A 22,896-nucleotide genomic window follows, 5' to 3' on the forward strand; every position below is an offset into this window, starting at 1 on the left:
GATTTTTATTTTTAAGAAGTAAAAAAATCTGGTGAACTACTGAGAGTGAGTGGTAAAATCCTACAGGGAGATTGTTTTAAAGTTCGTAAAATGGTTTGACAAGTCTTGATTTTTGCTATAATGTGGCCGCTATCGATAGAAGCTATCAGGCGATTGGCTCAGAATCAGTGGTATTGTTCATGCAGAAATGGTTTGCGCAAATTGTTTTGCACAATCAGTTGATCTTGCAGGAATAGTTTTGCTGATTGTGCAGGAATGGTTTTCGCAATCGGCTTGCAGCAATAGTTTGCGCAATTTGACAATCATTGACGGATTGGTTTGCACCCGGACAAAATTTAACCCTGCGGAGAACCCTTACCTACACTTTCAACCTAAATGTATTGGCTTAGTCTTTCTGAATGGTTTGATGAATTATACTTAGTTGTAAACCGATGAATAGTTTCAACTAAACATGTTCATTGTTGATGGTTGATTGTCTGATTGTCTGATTATATTGCAGTTCCATGCAGACTTGTATCACATGGTGTGTGAGTTATCCAGTGATGAGGGAATGGATAGAATGCGTAATACTGACTTCCGCTTTGTGGATACTGTGTATCAGTTGCTTGCAGCTACTAGACTAATCACCTACTCATAAACTACAGTTACTGGTAACATGCTGGTTTGGTTTTATACAACATTTTCCTACATTTTCAGACCATACAAAATGTAAAAAGTTGTTGTGGGGGATGCTAAGCATAGAAAGAGAATGAAACAAAATGCCTGAATTTTGTCTGGCTACAATTGAGATTACTGTGATCTGTGTTTGTGCAAGAAGTAAAATGTGCCTGTAAACTTTGTATATCTGAGAATGTTTAAAGGCAGTGGACACTATTGGTATTTACTCAAAATAATTATTAGCATAAAACCTTTCTTGGTGACAAGTAATGGGGAGAGGTTGGTGGTATAAAACATTGTGAGAAACAGCTCCCTCTGAAGTGCCATAGTTTTGGAGAAAGAAGTAGTTTTCCACGAATTTGATTTTGAGACCTCAAGTTTAGAACTTGAGGTCTCTAAACGCACACAACTTTGTGTGACAAGGGTGTTTTCTTCTTGCAACTTTGATGACCGATTGAGCAAAAATTTTCACAGGTTTGATATTTTATGCATATGTTGAGATACACCGACTGTGAAGGCTAGTCTTTGACAATTACCAATAGTGTCCACTGCCTTTAAGACATTGGAAAGGCATCCGAGAATAAGAGTTGACAATTGTAAGGTTTCATGTACATCATTTCTGTACCATAAGACAGTTTTGCATCACACACAGCAAGTTCTGCAAAATAGAATCACAAAAATGCTTTTTGATGTGCTGTCGTAGCAGACTTAAAACAATGGATACATAATAGTTAGCACATTCAAGAAAAACTGTCTATCAACCAATGTTACACTCATTGTTGTTGCCACCAGTACCTGACCTATGGACCGATCCGGCCTCAATCAAACTGCGCGTTCACCCATTTGACCAATCACAGCAATGATTGTGGTCGGACAAACTCGGTCATGCGTGCGCGTATATTTGGCACGCGCGGCAGAATCGTGCAGAATGTCATTGAGAGTGCTCGTACACGTGTCTTGCTCACGTGCACGGTGGGCGGAGCTTAGTGGAAAGCCGGAACGGTCCATTTAGGACTTATTCAAAGGGACAATATTTCCTTTGATGCTATCCATATTAACGATAGCCCTTTTTTGAAATCATTTGTGGTTTGGACAGTCTCATAGAGACGCCATCCCAAGTGACTGGAAGGGGAGACCTTGTGGCGGGCGAGTTGAATGGTGAAGCCCTGAGGACCTTTTACAACTTGTTTGCATTTTTAATAATCACATGTAAGGACACGAGAGTGTGATGTACATGAAAGTCCATTGACCTTACAAAGGATGAAATGAATTACAATTGATTGTCTTTTGTTCAGTTACAGGGATCCAATCTCTGTTTTCGCTGTATATTTTTTTTTTTTTTTTTTTTTACCAATTTATTTCTTGTGTAAACATATTGTTCAATGTTCTTTAGAAATTCATGTCTTTAGACTAGCCTACTTTAGACCTTTAAACCAAATGCACAAGGTAAGCTAATATTTTGGTTGAATGAAGAAAAATTGAATATAGAGTGGGATTTGGACCACTGACCAAGTGAGCTACATTATCTAGCCCTGTATTGGCTTGCTTCATATATTGTTCAGTGGTTCCAGTCCAAAGCCATTCAAACTGTAACTGCTGTATTGCCAGGTATCACACCCAAGTTTACACTGCTAACCCATTTTAATTTATTTTAAGTGCTTGGTGTGTTTTGCACACTTCTGTTTGTTACCACGGGTCCATCTTAGATCAGATCAGATAATAGTTTTTTAAGTAATGACACTTTGCAGTCAATCTCACCAATGTCGCAAACTCTCCATTAATGAATCCTTCTCTTCAATCTTAGAGCTTGGATGTATTAAATGATGTGAAGCTTAATGAGGGCGATAGAAGATGAATTATGGTTTAGATGTATGTGAGACTTTGAGATGACATGAATACACAGATCCTATACGACACTAATGTGATGCATTCCTAGCAACTGGTAACACACTTGACTAATTCCAATGTGGCCATGTTGAGAATGCTCTTTGTTGCAAGTTGGTTACACTTTTTCAGTAATATCATTAGTATATTGCATTTTATATAACACCCAAGCAGATCCTTGCCATTTGATTGGAGGATTGTCCGTCACGTGATAGCAAATAAAAGTACCATTGCACGCTGAGTCACTCGCCATGCTTTTTCGTTCCATCCGAAAAGTACCATTGCAAGCTGGCACGCTGCCAGCGTGCAATGGTACTTTTCGGATGGAACGAAAAAGCTGAGTAAAAACATCACTGCGTGCGCGTGTCTTTGGTAACGCAGCAGGTGTTACTGCAAGAAGGCATAGTAAAATTACTAGCATTCGGCTTCTACAGTTGAAATTGTTTGTTTTGAAAGTTGTTTCTTTCAATCAAAATGACAAAGTTCTACTTGGATGTTATTGAATTGAATTGAATGGTTTATTCGTCAAGTATATAAAAATACATGAAATTTACAATCCTATTGTACAGCAACATATATAAAACAAATAATGAATGTTTTTCATTCGTGCAATGGTGCGAAAATGTTCATTCGTTGAAAGCTGGAATGTTCCATTCAACTCGGCTCCGCCTCGTTGAATAGAACATTCCATCTTTCAACTCATGAACATATTCGCACCATTGCACTCATAAACATTCATTATGTGTATAATATTCTTTTTAAAAAAATTTACAACCGAGATTTATCTGTAAATTTGTGTATATTTGTTTGAATTCTCTTAGGACATGACGGATAAGATTGTACATAGCATGTAACTTGACACGTTTTCATGATGTTTTGTGTATATTGATTGCATATCTTGAGTATCTGCCGTCCACTTTCTATCACCTTGAATAACGAGTTACTTTTTATACATGTAATAACTATATTTTGCAGTCCGAGATTTCTGTATTGAATAAAGTTTGCAGTTTTTACACTATTTGGAATATAGTCATGTCTGTGTTTACTCATAGTCCAATAATAACACAAGCCTGACACATACATGTATGCATCACCATCTTATTGTTTCAATTACACTCATACAGTTTTTGCTGCATTAATTATAAAAAGATATACTTTTAATATTCTTCTTCCCACTCTGATAAAACACCACACAGATGGAAAGAGTAAACTTCATCGTTCAAACAGTTTGATGTCCATTTGTGGCAGCAACCAACATGGGAAGCATCAACACTGATTCCTACAAGCAAAGCCCTTTCTAAGGTTGTTTAGTGAAGAACATTTGAAAACCTAAGCCAAATACTTGCATGGAAAGCTTGTTTTCGCAAGAGCGATTACATTGTTGTGCCATTTAAAAGCCTCGTACTCTTATAGAGTAGAACCTTACCACAGCTAAATGTACATTTACGTCAAATTAATATTAATTAACAAATTCATTATTCAGATACACACGTCTCTTTGTAACGTGCCTTAAAGGGTCTATGTACTTTTTGTAGGACAAAAAACACAATGTCCACAGATTTACATTAAACTTAAACAGTTTGAAGATAATGATAGTAGAACGCTTCCCTGAAAATATTAATTGCTGAAGTGCTGTAGTTTTTGAGAAATGAGTAAAACAATGTAATGAAAATAATTTTCGTCTCAGTGATCATGAGACGAAAATTATTTTGCCATGTAAAAACATATTTTCATGACATTGATTTACTCATTTCTCAAAAACTACAGCACCTCAGCAACTAATATTGTCAGGTACGCTTTCTACTATCATTGTCTTCAAACGGTGTAAGTTTAATGTAAATCTGTGGATATTGTGTGTTGTGTTAAAAAAAGCACCCAAATCCTTTAAATATATCTATTAGGTATTTTTACGAAATCAATGGCAAGCATATCACACAGTCCCCTCATGATGATATCTCTTTGTTAACAACAATGATCTGACCCACTTTAATGTGTGAACCATTTCTGTGGACAAATCACATGTGGAGAAGGGTTCAATTTGGAGAAGGGTTCAATTGGACACTCTCCGAGCAGTTTTCACCCAAACCTAGTTGGACTAGTTGAGAATATCTCACTTTGGTAATTCAGGCACACAAACAAGATATTAATTTCTTTTTTTTAGTTCTCTCGCCGAAACGAAACTTATTTGTCATATTTTAAATATAATAAAAAACTTGTTATAATAAAAAATAATTTCTGGTCCTTCACAATTTTAAAAGTGAATAGCTCAGAATGTTGAAACAAACAATTAATCAACCACTATTAAAAGTAAACAAATGCCAAACCTTAAAGGCAGTGGACACTATTGGTAATTGTCGAAGACTAGCCTTCACAGTTGGTGTATCTCAACATATGCATAAAATAACTAACCTGTGAAAATTTGAACTCAATCGGTCATCAAGGTGCGAGATAATAACGAAAGAAAAAAACACCCTTGTCACACGAAGTTGTGTGCGTTTAGATGGTTCATTTCGAGACATCAAGTTCTAAATCTGAGGTCTCGAAATCAAATTCGTGGAAAATTACTTCTTTCTCGAAAACTATGGCACTTCAGCGGGAGCCGTTTCTCACAATGTTGTATACCATCAACCTCTCCCCGTTACTCGTCAAAAAGTAAGGTTTTATGCTAATAATTATTTTGAGTAATTACCAATAGTGTCCACTGCCTTTAAAACAGACTTTACTGTTGGTTTTTTCAAACATTGCTAGATGGTCAAATACTTGTTTGGGGAAATGTACATAAAATACTCTGATTCTTTATACATTACAGATTATCAGATGCCATAAAACACATCATGTGCTCACATTTGTCAATAAAAAAGTTCAGTATGTTGTTAGATTGAGTAAACCGCTGTTGTTTCAGTAGGACTCAAACATTAACAGAATGTGTCTGTTGGGATCAACACTTTCACCATTTTGCATCATCACACTGAAGGGTCAGTTCATGTAAGCCTCCACTCAAGATAACACCAAGATTATTGTGCACAAAGGTTATGTCTTTGGAAAAGCTTAACTCTTTCTGCTAAATAATGATAATAATAATAACAACCAATTCTTATATAGCGCATTTCACAATAACGTATCAATGCGCTTTACATTAGTGCCCTGGTCATAGGGCCAATAAAATACTCCTTAAAGAAAAGAAGTGCCACTGAACTTAAAACAACCCTTAAATGTCATTTTCATCCCCAATTGTATTCCTGGCATTGTTTATGTCATGAAATTCATGTATAAAAAAACAAAGTTATCAGAAATTAAAGATCATCAAGGCATTGCTTATCATTCTTAGTCAGCTCACTTGACCGCCATATTCATGAATCTCTTTCAATATCAATGACCACTACATGTTTATGGCAAATAGGTGGATTTAGTTAAAGTAAATGGCTGTTTTTTCCTTGTTCTCAAACTACTGCAGACAATCAACGTATGCTGAGCAAACAACTCAATTCAAAGTTGTTGTAGTTGTTTCTGATTCACACCCAAGTAATTAATACAAAATGGATGTTTGTGTTAAAGGCAGTGGACACTTGGTAATTACTCAAAATAATTATTAGCATAAAACCTTTCTTGGTGACAAGTAATGGGGAGAGGTTGGTGGTAAAAAACATTGTGAGAAACAGCTCCCTCTGAAGTGCCATAGGTTTGGAGAAATAAGTAATTTTCCACGAATTTGATTTTGAGACCTCAAGTTTAGAACTTGAGGTCTCGAAATAAACCATCTAAACGCACAAAACTTCGTGTGACAAGGGTGTTTTCTTCTTTCATTATTATCTCGCAACTCTGATGACCGATTGAGCTCAAATTTTCACTGGTTTGTTATTTTATGCATATGTTGAGATACGCCAACTGTGAAGGCTAGTCTTTGACAATTACCAATAGTGTCCACTGCCTTTAAGCTTTTTTGTTTCATTCCCATAAAGCGTGTTTGTGTACACTGAAATGATCCTTTCTCTTAGTAAATGTATGAAAGGAACATGTTACCTTGGATCGGTCGAGTTGGTCTTTGAAAAGCATTTGTAACCATTCGTTGTAAAATGCATATGGGTAGAAAGATGTAAAAGTAGAGTACAATGACCCACACTAACATACCGTGAAATTACACGGTTTTCCTTTTACCTCGTCGACTAACACGGTCGACCATTTATGGGAGTCAAATTTTTACTCACATAAATGGCTGACCATGTTAGTTCGCAAAGTAAAAGGAAAACCACGCAATTTTGAGGCAAATTTGTGTGGATCATTGTATTCTACTTTTAAAACATCTTTCCAAGCATATGCATTTTATAACAAACAATTACAAACACTTTTTATAGACCAACTCGTCCGATTCAAGGCAACGTGTTCCTTTAAGATTGATTTCAACTGATGTTCTGAAATAACAAAGAAACACCAACAGTAGAGCAATATTTACAATAAATCATCCCACCTCCCCTAATTATATTGCATTGTAATTATCTACACAAGTCTTGAAAATGTCTTAACATTACATGAAATCTTAAGATCATGTACAATGCTTTCACAGGTAAAGAAAAACAAAGTCATGCCCTTTTTACGGATCCCCTTTTTGTGCGTGAAGACTTGCAAAGTTACAAGCATTACAGGGAATGTTGATACAATAATAATGACAACTTTTAAAGTTTGAACAACCCACTAGATACATTTCTTTTCTAAATGCAGAATACTGATAGATTGTGAAACAACTTTTACAGCTTAGTTTAAATTTGCGGTTAAAGGCAGTGGACACTATTGGTAATTACTCAAACAAATTATTAGCATAAAACCTTACTTTTTGACGAGTAATGGGGAGAGGTTGATGGTATAAAACATTGTGAGAAACGGCTCCCTCTGAAGTGCCATAGTTTTCGAGAATGAAGTAATTTTCCACGAATTTGATTTAGAGACCTCAGATTTAGAATTTGAGGTGACCGATTGAGCTCAAATTTTCACAGGTTTGTTATTTTATGCATATGTTGAGATACACCAACTGTGAAGGCTAGTCTTTGACAATTACCAATAGTGCCCACTGCCTTTAATAGTACATGTAAGTCAGTGAATACAGGCTTCCGATGAACCCGTTTGCATCGCCCATTGTATGATGCTTACATAATCCTGACACAACTTAACTTGATAAGATTTGGACTTTGGGGCCAAAACCAAATATTCCTGAAAGAACAATACATATAAATTATTTATACTACACAAGGTAAATAGAGCAAAGATAGCACAGGGTACCAAAATAATACTCATCCCTGTTAAAGATAAGATACAAAAATATGTCAAACAAATACCATTATTATATTGCATGACTTAATTCCCACAATCATGCCAATCATGCAAGGAATGGTGGGACTGATAGCACACAGTTCCCTATAAAACTTCTATGTATAGAAATGTTGAAAGACGTGTATACACGTCTTTCAACATTTATTGTATTGCATTTTAAATTACATGTATAAAAATATATGTACATACATGTATACATGTTTCATCTTTGAGTAGTTACAAGTATATTTATAAATGAAATGATTTTTTGATCGGCACATTCTCTTGAAATCATGAAAATATAATACAAGTCCATAAATATAATTTAAAACTACATCTAACAATCTTGAATCCTCGCTTCTGATTGGTTAAAGCTGCATACATTTTAATTTGAATTACTCGGCAAAATACTGTATTCTCTACCATCTTAACTTATTGTAATATTACATGAACTTCATTTTCTCCTTGGTAAAGGGCACCCTATTAGGAAATTATACATTTCTATTAGAGCATATCAAGGGCACCAAGGCAATGGCTGTGAAGGTTCAGACGATAATAATGATGATAATGAATGGTTTACATGACTACATTGCACAGTACGTATGTCTTATAATACATGCACCTCGTAGAGTATCTCAAGTACCTCCGAACACATTCAATAAGGCAATAAATATGTGTTTGGCCTGTTTTAAACACTATGTTTAGTACCGGTTGCAGTCTGGATAATTACCCATGCCGGTGGCGAGTGTAATTTTCAGCATCCAGACTGCAACCCGTTTTAAACAGAGTGTTAAATACCAGCCGAGCACTTTTTTATTCCAATTCATAAATACCTTTTTGGTCAAAAAAAAATCAAAACTTTTTGGTCCTATAGTAAGAAAAACGCAAAATTTGTAATTGTCAATGATTTCTTTCAACAAAACACCCCTCCAGCTATGAAATGGTAAGGCCCTCTGGAGAAAACTCCTTTTAAGGAGATTGGTGTGCGCGTCACGCGTATTGTGGCCCAGATGTTCCAGCCGTTGCTGTCGACCAAAATAAGCACAGGTGCAAGCTCGCGTGTCCTGCCATGTTCAAACACTTTTTACTGGTGTTATAACATCCGTTTAAACACCCCCCACATGATGCCCTTTTGACCAATCAGAATGGATAAACTGTCTTAGGTATTTATGAATATTGCTTCATCAACATTGAAAGTGATTGGAGGTACGTTGATAGCATCAGTAATATAAACCCTCATACAAACCCTATTCATATTGCCATGTAACTACTATAGCTCTACCGAGTACTGTCCATATGTTATCCAATCTTAATTTCTACATTATTATTAGTACTCATTGTATCAATCAGCAGAGATGCCCTGAGGTAGTGATAAGCTGTAACATCATCAATCTCAGATACAATCAGTATAGTCTGATCATAACTTTCATACTTGGTATTACAATACTTATGATGAAGACGAGATGTAGTCCTTGGATATTGATCTACAAATACATCATCACATAGATCAAATGTATCCATGACACAGTCTGGTAGTGGTTTGACTGCATGGCTATGGTGACTACATTGACTATGCATCAAGGCAATCCTATTCATGTTGTCTTCTAGTTGATCCATTGTTAAGTCATCATCCCTGATAGCTGTTAATAATTCACTGCTCTTGCCATTCAATGACCTGTGTATTCAAACAAACAAATAGCCAGAGTTAAAAAAGTAATAATTACACAACTAAACAACAAGATGTCATACTCCCTGCTACGCAACTTCTAGACTTGATGATGTCATTAACAAGAAGCATGTGTAAGATGCCTGCAAGATTAATCATTTCAATTGCACATTCTTGGTTGAAACACTGGTTTTAGTGTAACAGAAAAAAAAATTAAAACAAAACAAACAAATCAGAACAGATGAAACCAGGCCTCAAATTTCCTGGCGGCCCGACAGCCATGGCCTTGGTGCCCTTTAAAAACTTGACCAATTCAAGGCATTGCCCTAAAAATTGGGAAGTATGAGGCCTAGGAAATCATTACATCAAACATAACATGCCTACTGCAATAGAAGTCCTTCCTGAACAACGTAGTGCCTAATGTTTAACTACTTTGGCAGGACTTACACATGAAGCTTACTAAAACAGTTGAATATAAATCAAGTGACTCTTGCAAACTCTTGAGCTCATGTGGGCCATACTCAGCTTCATTACATTGCAAGCATCATACCATAGCAAGCATCTTCAAGATAGAGTTTCCAATACTATTATTAACACACAGATTATACAGTCATTATGCGTGGGCCATCTTGTAACTTTTGACACAGTTTATATGACCAGAGAAAATTAGCTAAAGCAAAACAAACACCAGGTTTCCATGGTAACATGAAAGGATCAGCTTTGCGATTCTGTACGAGAAGGTTATTGCATCAGTACACCCATATGAATGCTTATGATTTATTAATGCTAAATTTATAGAATCACAAACATTCAGGTGAATAACCAGTACATCTATAGTCAATAATTCTGAAAGTTTTTTTTTATATATTAAGAGTATAAAGGCCCGGTCACACGGGCTATGATAACGAGAATGAAAACTAGAACGTTAAAAATGCACGCTCTCGATTGGTTGAATAAGCGTGGGTGTATTCTCCGTGGGGCAATTTAACCAATAGAATGCGTTCTCTCTGCGTCGTTATCGTTTCCGTTATCGCTGCAGTGTGACTCGGCCTTAAGAAGACAAATGAGTGCAAAGTGCCATGTACCTTGTAGTGTCACTACCTGACCTCCCCGTAGTATGATACTGCCTCAGTAACACTTTGATTAAGTGTATCAGACGCTGCAATACATAGTGCACATCATTGGGAACATGAGGTAGTCTTCTGGCAAACCTAGGGGAATAAAACACAATTTGGGATTCAATCAAATTATTTTGAAATGACACTAACTCTTTTTTTGATAACTTCATCCTGTTGTTTCATTAAACCCTTTAGCACACATGTAATATAAAACACAGCATCATTCCCTCTTCAATGTGCCATGGTTCACACAATTTCCAGCCATACCTAGAAATCATTGGATTACTTTTGTTGTGATTATTATTTTCTTTTGTTACAAGTTGAGTTTGTTTGCAGATGGAATTATCTTTTGAATGATTTTCACAGTTGTTTTGATTGCGGTGCCAAATTAAAGCTTTGACGTTGGAAACATAAGAGATCAGCAGAAAATTGAAAACACAGTTTGCCTAAGTTATATGGAACATAGTGCATCAAGTTTTGTCAACTATACTGTCGTCTGACAGGAAAACAAAGCTACAAATTGATTGAAAATAATCACAACATACCTTCTAAAATGCCTCCGTTATCAATAGCAAACTTCTGTACCTTTGTAAAATCCTTCCAAATCATGGTATTTGGTTTGAAAAACACCAATAAGTTTTATCAAGAGAAGGCGGAAGGTCGCCATTACCCAGTATGCGAAGGTGAAAGAAACTTTTGACCTTCGAAGGCGGACAGCATCAATTTAACTCAAATGCAGACCATGCTATTTTCAGACTATTGCCATCTTGAAATCCGTGCTATATCTATGGCTGAACTCAAAATACAACTTGTCAAACTCCCAACGGTAGTTCAGGCGATATGCTAAGTGGCTGAAAAGGGGCTGTGGGTGGTATGAGTGCTAAAGGGGCTGTGGGTGGTATGAGTGCTAAAGGGGCTGTGGGTGGTATGAGTGCTAAAGGGGCTGTGGGTGGTATGAGTGCTAAAGGGGCTGTGGGTGGTATGAGTGATAAAGGGGCTGTGGGTGGTATGAGTGCTAAAGGGGCTGTGGGTGGTATGAGTGCTAAAGGGGCTGTGGGTGGTATGAGTGCTAAAGGGGCTGTTGGTGGTATGAGTGCTAAAGGGGCTGTGGGTGGTATGAGTGCTAAAGGGGCTGTGGGTGGTATGAGTGCTAAAGGGGCTGTGGGTAGTATGAGTGCTAAAGGGGCTGTGGGTGGTATGAGTGCTAAAGGGGCTGTGGGTGGTATGAGTGCTAAAGGGGCTGTGGGTGGTATGAGTGCTAAAGGGGCTGTGGGTGGTATGAGTGCTAAAGGGGCTGTGGGTGGTATGAGTGCTAAAGGGCTGTGGGTGGTATGAGTGCTAAAGGGGCTGTGGGTGGTATGAGTGCTAAAGGGGCTGTGGGTGGTATGAGTGCTAAAGGGGCTGTGGGTAGTATGAGTGCTAAAGGGGCTGTGGGTGGTATGAGTGCTAAAGGGGCTGTGGGTGGTATGAGTGCTAAAGGGGCTGTGGGTAGTATGAGTGCTAAAGGGGCTGTGGGTGGTATGAGTGCTAAAGGGGCTGTGGGTGGTATGAGTGCTAAAGGGGCTGTGGGTGGTATGAGTGCTAAAGGGGCTGTGGGTGGTATGAGTGCTAAAGGGGCTGTGGGTGGTATGAGTGCTAAAGGGGCTGTGGGTGGTATGAGTGCTAAAGGGGCTGTGGGTGGTATGAGTGCTTAAGGGGCTGTGGGTGGTATGAGTGCTAAAGGGGCTGTGGGTGGTATGAGTGCTAAAGGGGCTGTGGGTGGTATGAGTGCTAAAGGGGCTGTGGGTGGTATGAGTGCTAAAGGGGCTGTGGGTGGTATGAGTGCTAAAGGGGCTGTGGGTGGTATGAGTGCTAAAGGGGCTGTGGGTGGTATGAGTGCTAAAGGGGCTGTGGGTGGTATGAGTGCTAAAGGGGCTGTGGGTGGTATGAGTGCTAAAGGGGCTGTGGGTGGTATGAGTGCTAAAGGGGCTGTGGGTGGTATGAGTGCTAAAGGGGCTGTGGGTGGTATGAGTGCTAAAGGGGCTGTGGGTGGTATGAGTGCTAAAGGGGCTGTGGGTGGTATGAGTGCTAAAGGGGCTGTGGGTGGTATGAGTGCTAAAGGGGCTGTGGGTGGTATGAGTGCTAAAGGGGCTGTGGGTGGTATGAGTGCTAAAGGGGTTGTGGGTGGTATGAGTGCTAAAGGGTTACAGGTACCATGCTGGGTCCAATGTCATGCGACTGCTTAAGCAGCAAATATTGCTTAAAAGGTTTCTGCTAAGCGTAAATTAGCAGGATACCAGTCACAGATTGTAGGTGCGAAATTGCATTTTGGCTGGTAACCATATTTTGGTAAGCATAATTTTGTTGTGCTATTTTTGGTGCTTAAGTAGCTTTATAAACTTGGGCCCTGCTCATTAACAGACACCTTTGATTTAGAAGTTCTTACCTGACAGTAAAGAGTAACACCGTTTCCATGGTGATGACATAAGGAAGGGCCATGAAGGACACAGCTTTTAGCATCTTGTACTTGAATAAATAGTTGAGTAGTGTATTGTCCAGCATGATAGCTTCCTTGATGGCTGAGGAGATACACACATGTACAATTCAATCAAACAGAACTTTCAGTTTATTTAGTGGTACTCTAGCAATAGACCATATCAAATAACCCCTTTGCTGCTATGATCAAAACTCGCCATCTTGTAGGGCAAACCGTATACGGGTCTTAATGCCTACATCAAAGAAACGCGCAGCACGCAGCGTTGCTGGTTTGGTTTCTATGACACATGACGCACACACACAAGCAGACGCCATGTTGTATGGCAGATATTTGAACATTGACGTCATATTCAATACGGTCTATACTAGTGTTTAGTAAAACACATGACTGTATACTAAAAAATTGATTGGAGCTTTTGCACCCATGTCTCACAGTAAGACACCACCATGTCTTACCAGGACAGAGTGAATCTTGGGTACCTGCTTGTCATGGGTATTGTGATTGGTTACTTGTCCTCCAATATGGCCGCTGATTACTTACTAAGGATGGTTTCAAGAATGCTTGGCTTGATAAACAACTATGGTGTATGCATGATGCTACATTTTGTGCTTAACTTTGAGAGTGCCAAATAATTGGCAATTGTTACAATTCAATTATTTGGTTTTATTTTTCCTTTTTTTAGAGTACATGTAGTTTTTGCAATGTACATTTGTAGTTTTCACAATGTCTATCAGGATCCAGACCTGTCTTCAGAATGAACATGTAATGTCCACGTGGGACCATAAATGTTTTTAATCATTCAAGTAGTACTATCAATCAATCAAAACATCTTGCAAATAGTCTACAAATTTGAATGGATCAAAACAACCAACGTATTGATTTTGATATAAGTAAAGTGTGTCAACCTATTTTATACTTTGCAACTACGTATAGCAGCATACTGTGGCAAACAGTGGCATTCTTACCATTAGTAATCTGAGGTGATAGACTTCCTTTCAGCATGGTCTGCTCAGCTCGCATCTTACAATCTTGACAAGCATCTTCATCTTCAAAGAAATCCTCATCATTCCAATCCTCCCATGTCTCATTGCTATCAGCTCCCTCTAGCATTTCTTGCAGCAATTCTAAGTCACTACTTAGTGACTGTAGAGATGTACGTGATAGTAGAGCATTTCTCAGCGATAGTCTTCCTGTCGATAACTTACGGTTGTCATTGTTTGTTGAACTAAACGATGGAGATCTACTTAGACTTAGATGTCTGTTGCATGGTATCACAGCTTTAAAAAAATGATATCAACATGGTCAATAATGTATTTGAATCAAACTTGTGACAGCAAGACATTCAAATTAGGCAACAAAAACAATGTACATTGAAAAACAGAGCACAGCTTAAGACAACTGCCAAAAAGATGACAATGAATAAGTCACACGAACTACCAAGTTTGGCTTAGTGTCAACGCAAACAGAATGAGAGAGCTGGAACTCTTCACAACTGTTGTGGCCGGTTCAAAAACTTACATGTAGCTTGCTGTTCCCCAACAATCAACATTGTCAAGTAATCATCCACCAACATAAAAACATTCCCCTGACAATAAGTTTCACCAGTCTAAAGTCTCTGCAGGGCATTACAGGCACTGGACACTATTGGTAATTACTACAAAATAATTTTAAGCATAAAACCTTACTTGGTAACGAGTAATGAGGAGCTGTTGATAGTGAGAAATGGCTCCCTCTGAAGTAATGTAGTTTTCGAGAAATAAGTAATTTTCCACATATTGGATTTCGATACCTAAGAATTAGATGTTTTAGGTCTCGAAATCAAGCATCTGAAAGCAAACAACTTTTGCGACAAGGTTTTTTTCTTTCATATTATCTCGCAACTTCGACGACCAATTGAGCTAAAACTTGCACATGTACGTATGTTAGTGAGAAGGCTGGTCTTTGACAAACCAATAGTGTCCAGTGTCTTCGAACTGCCAAGTGAAATGAGTATAAATGTAATTCCTAACTTACTGTGTGACTGCAAATAGCGCAATGTGTCATCATATCCTTGCTGACATAGTTTCCTGAGCTTTTCTGGCTCTGGTGGGTAAAGAGCCCTTGATAGTCTCCAGAAGTTTGTAGATGTAACGTGAACATTAACATTGGCAGAGGTAAATCTAAGATAGTCACCAAACTCCTGAGAGGTAGGGCAGATATCGAACTCTCCTGAGAAGGGACACACTGTCACTGTATCCTCACTCAATATGGGGCAATTATCGGTGATTCCTCCATCCCAATATTTCTGTATCAAGCAATGCATCAAGAATACACATTAATAACTTATTTAAATGAATAAACCATTGTTAACTGTATGGAACCTCTCAGATACGAGTGCACTACTTGACCCCTTGCACAGATCTTAATAGTGCAATCTCTGGATGCTGGGTTTCTAACATAGCTCACACCTGGGCAAAACATAATCAAAAGTATTCACTACATGCGTCATGTGACTCCTAAGATACATGTACATGAACACAGACAATTTAAAACAATTTAAAAGAACAATTATGCCCCTATCCAATACACTAGTGCACATTGAACTAAGCTTGGGCGATATCACGATACTATCGAATATCGCGATATTAATTTGGAAACGATTTCGATATCGGATGGATTTGGTTTTATATCGCGATATATCACGATAATCGCGATAATCGCGATATATCGCAATATCGATTAAATATCGCGATGTATTTGCTAGCTGAGCGACTTGCACCCCATAGGTTTGGAGTAAAACCAGAAGAATAGGTCATTAGAACCACTCTCTTAAGCTATGACTGTCTCTTCTACAACTTTCACTTGAAGTTTGAAGACTGATGATGTCAAATTTCATTAATCGCGATTATATCGAATATCGCGATATATTGTTGGCGATATATCGTGAATAAAATAAATCGATATCGCCCAAGCTTACATTGAACATATGTCAGCAAACAAATGCCTCAAATACTACAATTACAATGTATAACCAGTACCTTTTGGGATTGAAAAATCATTTCCCCATTCTTGTTAGGAGGGATCTGTTTTGAGCATTATAGTTTTTTCAACAATAAAACTCACAAATGGCTAATAGTTGCAAGCCATCTTATGTAATAACTAGACCTTGGGAAAAATTAAGTTACACTGTTATGTAACACTGTTACATAACAGCCACTATAAGCCATATTCAACCCATACCTTTGAGAAACTGTTATGTAACACAGCAAATCACCAATAATTGGCCTTCTAGACAGAGGGCCAGACAAAGCAGCTGAGGCCTTGAGGCTATCAAAAGATAAGGCCCAGTAAAAAAAACTTTAAAAAACATGTTTAGCATCTAGGTTTATGGGGAAAAAATGAAGTGGGAGGGGCTTTAATTTATTTTTGTATTCTCAAGATGGCTGCCATTTGTTTTTTTCCTCAAAACTTTCATTGATTTTTCCATTGTGAGACTGATAATATGAAGAAGAAAAAAAACCATGTTAGACAAGACATTGAACATGTTTGTAGTGGTTTTAGTTTAATAATATTTTGTTCAGTATTTAAAACCTTGCTTTTAAATGCTATAGCTCACTTTCCTGAAGAATGCATGTAGTCCCCTAAAGGCCTGTTTATAGTCGGTCGTGCGATGTGCACACGATGGAAATGTTGATGCGCGACACAGTTTATAGTCATCCCTGAGGCCTAAAAAATGTGTCTTTTTTGGATCGCGGGTCAAGATTTCCATAGCCCGATGATCGTGCGACCATCGCCTGGCACAAGCTATGCAAATTCCGACATAGTATTTTATTTTCTGATATCAGTTGACAAAAAGTGTTAAAGATTTAAATCTGATTTTGAATAAGAAAACATAATTATCAAAATCCATAAATGGCAACAAAAAGGAGGTGTAGTGTTGTTTCTAATCACTCAATAAATACTTACTGTTCCTCTGAATGTTGGAGGCACCATCCCAGAGTAGAACGGTACAAATGCACTGCACAAAACAGCCTGTTCACAAAACAAAAAACAAGAGACAAATCGTAAAGGTTATTTAATGTATGATACACGATGGGTTAAGAGTATGTGAATTTTCATGGTATATTTTAATTGTTTTAATGAATAAACAAAAATAATGAGTTTTGGGTACGCCATTGTTTTGAGGGAAAGTTTTTGTGCACCGCAGTTTGACCGAGGAACAATTTCCCCAACAAGATAAATAGTACCAAGGATGATAAAAATTAAACCTTGAGCAAAACCTTGTTTCTTATCATTAGCATTTACAAAGTTTACATATTGAAATGAAAGTGTAAAGCAACCGATGGAGAGAAGACAGGGAGGGAAGTTTTCAGTTTTAGATATAATTATAAATAACATGTAATGACTGGAGAACCCTGGAGAATTGTTCCAGGGAAAGCTCATCAGGTAAGGACTGAAACCCACAATCCATATGTACAATGTGATGAAGATATTGCCCTGGCACCATTAGAAACCAGGGTCCTACAGGTGAGTAAGATATTGTCACTATAGACCACCATGACCTTTGTTTACAATAAGTGTGACCTCAAGAACATTCTTTGGCTAGTCTGGTGGGCAAGATACTTCACTGGTCACAAGGGAAAGTTGACATTTTGGGTATGAATAATTTCCACATAAATACAAGAGTTACGAAAGTAAAAGCTGGACAAGTTTTTAGATGTGCCCCCTTTCATCATATCAAAAGTCGATAAGAATTTGACAGTGCAATCTCCATAAAATATCATAATGCTTTCTCCTATTACTTAGGCTCTGTGTACAGATCGTGCAGGAAGTTTAGGCTTGGTGGCTATTTTGTAAACATGTGATGTCACAGGTCACATCAATTAATACCAACCGGACCACAAAGAATACCCGGTACTTACACACGAGATGTAGGCTACAACGTACGTAAAAAAAATATGTGTAAACACTAATAGTGCATTATCAAGCACCTTTGCTCTTTACCTAACATTATTTATGAGATAGCCTTATTGAGGTAGAATTCTGCTTTTCACCTGAACTTACAATTACATTGAGGTAGAATTCTACTTCTGAGTACATGGGCTACATAATATGCGTAAACACTAACAAGTGCACAAGTAATCTTTGCTCTCCACCTGAACTTTAAATGTGGCAGGATTATCTACAAATTGTTTGTATCTTTTTCGAAATTATTTTGTATCCTTTTAACCTGATAAACTCAATGAATGAATTCCCTTTGATAATAACTTGTTGACACTGATAGTGATAGGTGGCAGTGTAGTTCAACCATGTAGTTCAACCATAGTTCAAAATGCTTTGCCCTGCGAGTCCTAGAGTGTTTGTCACTGGTTTGTTATTAACCACAAAGGGTGATTACTGGGCTATTTTGAGCTAAACCTGGGAACAGTGTTCATTACATTTGGGGTGTGTTTTTAACTAGCTGTATAGCAACCCTGCTATTTAGTTCATAAAAACCCACCAGACAGCAAGGCCATAGCTTAATAATGTTTACCTTGAAACAGAAATATCAAAAAACAAAAAAGCTGAGTCCTGGCACACTTTAACTTGCTTAATATTTAGTTAGGCCTAAGACCCTAAGAGAAGATTCATCTCATCTGTCTTTTGGGGTATTTTACATTTTTCTCAACAAAATGTACATTTAGGCTTATAGATGTACATTACTTGTTTCTGTGTAAGAAACAGTGAATTATTTTCTTCAATTGAAAAACACAAGATCGCTGGACTTGGCCAGCCATTAGTTTACTGGCCCAACATGAAAACCACTTGCCTAGGGTAAGCTGCAGTCAGTGTAAAATTGGAACCCTGTACAGTATTTGGTCCTACCTGGGCCCAGTTTCATGGCGCTGCTTAGCGACCGATTTTATGCTTACTGTGCGATTTCCATTTCATACCGCTGCTAACCGTAACCACAGAAAAAGGCGTGCTAACCTTCCGGTGCTTACTGCACGAAAATTAATGATGTCACAATGCAAAATGTGAGCGCGCAATATGGCTGCCTAATTTTCCTGTACTAAACTGTTAAATACCTTTGGACCTTAGCATAATTCCTGCTACAGTAAGCACGAATGCTTTTAAACCATTAAGTAGCGCTATGAAATTTTGCCCAGGCCTTCTTGTAATGGGCCCAGGCTAAGGGCACAGTTTCATAGCACTGTAAGCACAAAGAAGTAGCTAAACAATACAAAATGCTAAATAGAAAATTGATTTGTACAAAATAAGCTAAAATTCAATGTCATCTGTAACAGTTTCCTACTGCTTGCTCAGCAGAAAAACATATAATAAGCACTATTGTCTGCCAAAAAAAAACCAGCTCTACCAAATTTGGTCCAAGATGCCCTTGGTTTAATAGGTTTTCATGTAAAGCCATTCCCCAGGCACTGATATCCTTGGACATTCCTGGGGAATGTACAGTCCCATGGCCACCCCATGTTTGTTTCACTCAATGCCAACACTGAGATTCTATAAGTTACCAAATAATATTGAGAAATTAAAGGCAGTGGACACTATTGGTAATTTCTTAAAATAAATATTAGCATAAAACCTTTCTTGGTGAAGAGTAATGGGGAAAGGTTGATGGTATAAAACATTATGAGAAACGGCTCCGTCTGAAGTACCATAGTTTTTGAGAAATAAGTAATGTTCCACGAATTTGATTTCGAGACCTCACATTTAGAACTTGAGGTCTCGAAATCAACCATCTAAACGCACACAACTTCGTGTGACAAAGGTGTTTTTTCTTTCATTAGTATCTCGCAAGTTCGATGACCGATTGAGCTGAAATTTTCACAGGTTTGTTATTTTATGCATCTGTTGAGATACACCAACTGTGAAGACTAGTCTTTGACAATTACCAATAGTGTCCACTGTCTTTTTAAAGGCTCTGTCACACAGGCCCCGACGAGAACGAAAAACGAGAACGAAAAACGAGAACGATAAACATGCACGCCCTCGGTTGGTTGAATGAGAGTGGGTATTACATGGAGCATTTCAACCAATAGAATGCGTTCTCTTTACGTCGTTATCGTTATCATTTTCGTTATCGCTGCAGTGTGACTCGGCCTTGACTCATGTATTAGGGCCTACATACCTGGATTACTTCTTCTTTGGATTTAAACTCAGACACAATGGTATTAGTCTTGTCCCATACTCTAGTTAGCGAGACGAAGAGGCGTCCTGATGCCAACTCATGAATGTTCTCAGGGAGGACTTTATGCAAACCCTCATTGATGTATCCATGCAGGTCAAAGAAGGGATGGAAGGGCCCAAGAAGACGAGCTCTGGCTTTCTGCACAAGTCTCAAAACATTATCAGTAATCTTGCCTAAAATAAAGAGACACATCAAGAAAATCCATTTATCAATTATTTTGTAGTTGGACAAACAAATCATTTTTATGTACAGAACTGGCACTGGACACTGTTGGTAAACACTCAAAATAATTGTGAGCATAAAAACTTGCTTGGTAACAACCAAACAATGGAGAGCTATTGATAGTAAAAAAGACATTGTTCAATTCAATTCAATTCCCTTTATTTCCAAATAAAGTGAATTGAATTGCATTGAATTGAACAATGTTTTTTACAATCAACAGCTCTCATTGTGAGAACAGGCTCCCCTTGAAGTAACGTAGTTTTAGAGAAACAAGTATTTTTCCACTAAATTATTTGAATTTTATTTTGAGACCTTAGAATAAGTCTTTGAAAGTCTCGAAATCAAGCATCTGAGGCACAACACTTTGTGTGCCAAGGGTGTTTTTTTCTTCCATTATTATCTCGCATCCTCGATGACCAATTGAGTTCAAATTGTCACCCTATTTTATGCATAGAGATACACCAAGTGAGAAGAATGGTCTTCGACCTTTACCAAAGGTGTCCAGTGTCTTTATTTTAAAGGCTAAAGAACAAAAGTGCAACATTTCAGATTGTTTTTTTAGAAAATTCCTGTTAAAAGTTGCCAGTGAGTATGTATTAAATACACAACATTGGTAAACAAAAAACGTCTCTGGCACTGCTGGCCGACTTTCATCAAAAGAAAAAGCACGAGTACAACAAGGATAATTCCACAGAATTTAACTTCTGTTCCTGTTCCCAATTAATTTGTCTTTCATCCGATCTGTTTAAAAAATTGGTGGCAACCAAATCGTTTTTGTGGCAAGCTGTAATACTGCCCAACTCTCCACAGTGAAAGTAAACAGTAAACTCTTACATTTGATTGGCCAATAACAGAGACGCGCCCCCAAACCTGGTAACACAGACCAATGGAGACCCTTCTTCTAGAACGAATAGGCTTTGTTGTCATCAATGTGTGTCGTGTGATGGGAAGATCACGCGACATGCATTTTGGCCAAGTGCCAAAATTGCGTGTGCTTTTCATTCAGGAGATATGCGACCGGCCGGTCTTATTTTAAAAACAAATAAACATTCTCGCATAAAATGTTAACGCATAAAATGTATTTAACTAAAATATTACTTTGTTGTAAGGATACCATTTTATCATAAATCAGGACACGAAAACATGAGGATAACTGCTAAAAAGTACGTCAGTCAGTGCAGTATTTTCAGTACTTTAATTTAGTTATAAATTTGGTTTTTAACTTAGATTTAGACGAGTAAACACACGACGGACGCGACGATGGACGGACGACGAAGATCGATTCGAAAATGCCAATTCTTTCATGGAATTGGATGGCGGAAATTTAAGTGCAATTTTTAATGTACAACAACCACTTACAAGTTTCTTAATCATAAATTAATGTGTGCAATAAACACGATAAATGACTTACCAAAATCAACACCAGCAACCAAACAACAACCAACTAAGACACCCGCTGAAGCTCCACTCACGTTTCGAATTACATTCGGTGCGTGTTCTTTAAAACAACTAGCTACGCCGATGTGATAGATTCCTAAAAATCCACATCCAGAGAATGATAAATCCATGCTCAAAAATCACGTAGATGTAAGCACTTCGAAAGAAGCTGTACCTTTCCTGCGTTTATTTCAAGAAACAACGTAAAATTTTATGATGGTGCGACTAGCGACGAGGGCCGGCTGTAGCTAGCATTATAATGTCAGTGTGTACTACTTGTGTGTGTTTTATTTTACGACGTGTACACCGTACCTCCTCAATGCTTGTACTGCGTAGTGTATGTATTTTGTGTACACAAATTAAATTCGAGCCGCTCACGAACTTGTAGACTTAATTTCAAATCGTGGTTAATTCTCTTCATCAGTGCAGTCACTCGAGGTTTATGCACGGTTGGAAGGCGGGCTGAATCGCCAAGAGGGCGCTTTTTGGAGAGAAAAAATACGCTCACAGACTTGTAACTAAGTCTAGCAACCGTTTGTTGTGATGGCGCCGTGCGTGGCACGGGCACACTGACAATCTCTATCTCAGAGCGAAATAATGTAACCTGCAGAGATAATTATTGTGAATAGGGGAAAACACTGTCATGAAGACAGTTCGGTTTCTTATAGAAATTTTGCAAATCACATTTTTAATATTGAAATTAAATGTTTGCAGTTTGCCTCATCATCATCATCAGTCGGCTGCACAGCAGGCGGACACAAGCTTTTTCCATTCTCTCCTGTCCTGTGCTATTCTCCCGAATCTCAAGCGGGGACAGAGAGCAGAAAATCCGGGGAGACTAATCTTCCGATGTACTCAGACAATAATGTACCGATGTACCGGACAATGGTCTAGGTATGACACTGCTCTATTAAATTGCAAGGGTCGTGGGTTCGATCCCACCCGACTATATTGTGCCTGCGATTTT

General features: G+C 38.1%; 2 protein-coding genes across 3 annotated transcripts in view; one reads left to right on the forward strand and one right to left on the reverse strand.

Moving 5' to 3' along the window:
• LOC117305076 (protein CASC1-like) overlaps window positions 1-925 on the forward strand; it is a 39,778-nt gene extending 38,853 nt beyond the window's left edge. For both annotated transcript variants that reach the window (XM_033789803.1, XM_033789804.1), the window contains one exon: window positions 500-925. In XM_033789803.1, the coding sequence (XP_033645694.1) occupies window positions 500-637 (138 nt within the window). In that variant the 3' untranslated portion in view covers window positions 638-925. The remainder of the gene's footprint in view (window positions 1-499) is intronic.
• An 8,024-nt stretch (window positions 926-8,949) lies between these two features.
• Window positions 8,950-22,220, reverse strand: LOC117305446 (1-acylglycerol-3-phosphate O-acyltransferase Pnpla3-like). Its single transcript, XM_033790313.1, has 8 exons — window positions 21,904-22,220; window positions 20,211-20,443; window positions 17,048-17,113; window positions 15,116-15,386; window positions 14,068-14,379; window positions 13,052-13,184; window positions 10,594-10,719; window positions 8,950-9,517 (listed from the first exon to the last, which is right to left on the reverse strand). Exons 1-8 carry the CDS (start codon window positions 22,058-22,060, stop codon window positions 9,142-9,144), a joined length of 1,674 nt encoding a protein of 557 aa, XP_033646204.1. The 5' UTR covers window positions 22,061-22,220; the 3' UTR covers window positions 8,950-9,141.
• Window positions 22,221-22,896: the final 676 nt, after the last annotated feature.

This window comes from Asterias rubens, chromosome 22 (genome assembly GCF_902459465.1).
Source record: "Asterias rubens chromosome 22, eAstRub1.3, whole genome shotgun sequence".
NCBI classification, from domain to species: Eukaryota; Metazoa; Echinodermata; class Asteroidea; order Forcipulatida; family Asteriidae; genus Asterias; species Asterias rubens.

Coding starts and splice junctions, on each gene's coding strand:
- LOC117305446 (XM_033790313.1), bottom strand. CDS start 22,060: ATGGATTTATCATTCTCTGGATGTGGATTTTTAGGAATCTATCACATC. Junction 15,387..17,047: donor CTCCAACATTCAGAGGAACA/GTAAGTATTTAT, acceptor TGCTTGATACAG/AAATATTGGGATGGAGGAAT. Junction 14,380..15,115: donor GCGCTATTTGCAGTCACACA/GTAAGTTAGGAA, acceptor ATTTTTTTAAAG/CTGTGATACCATGCAACAGA.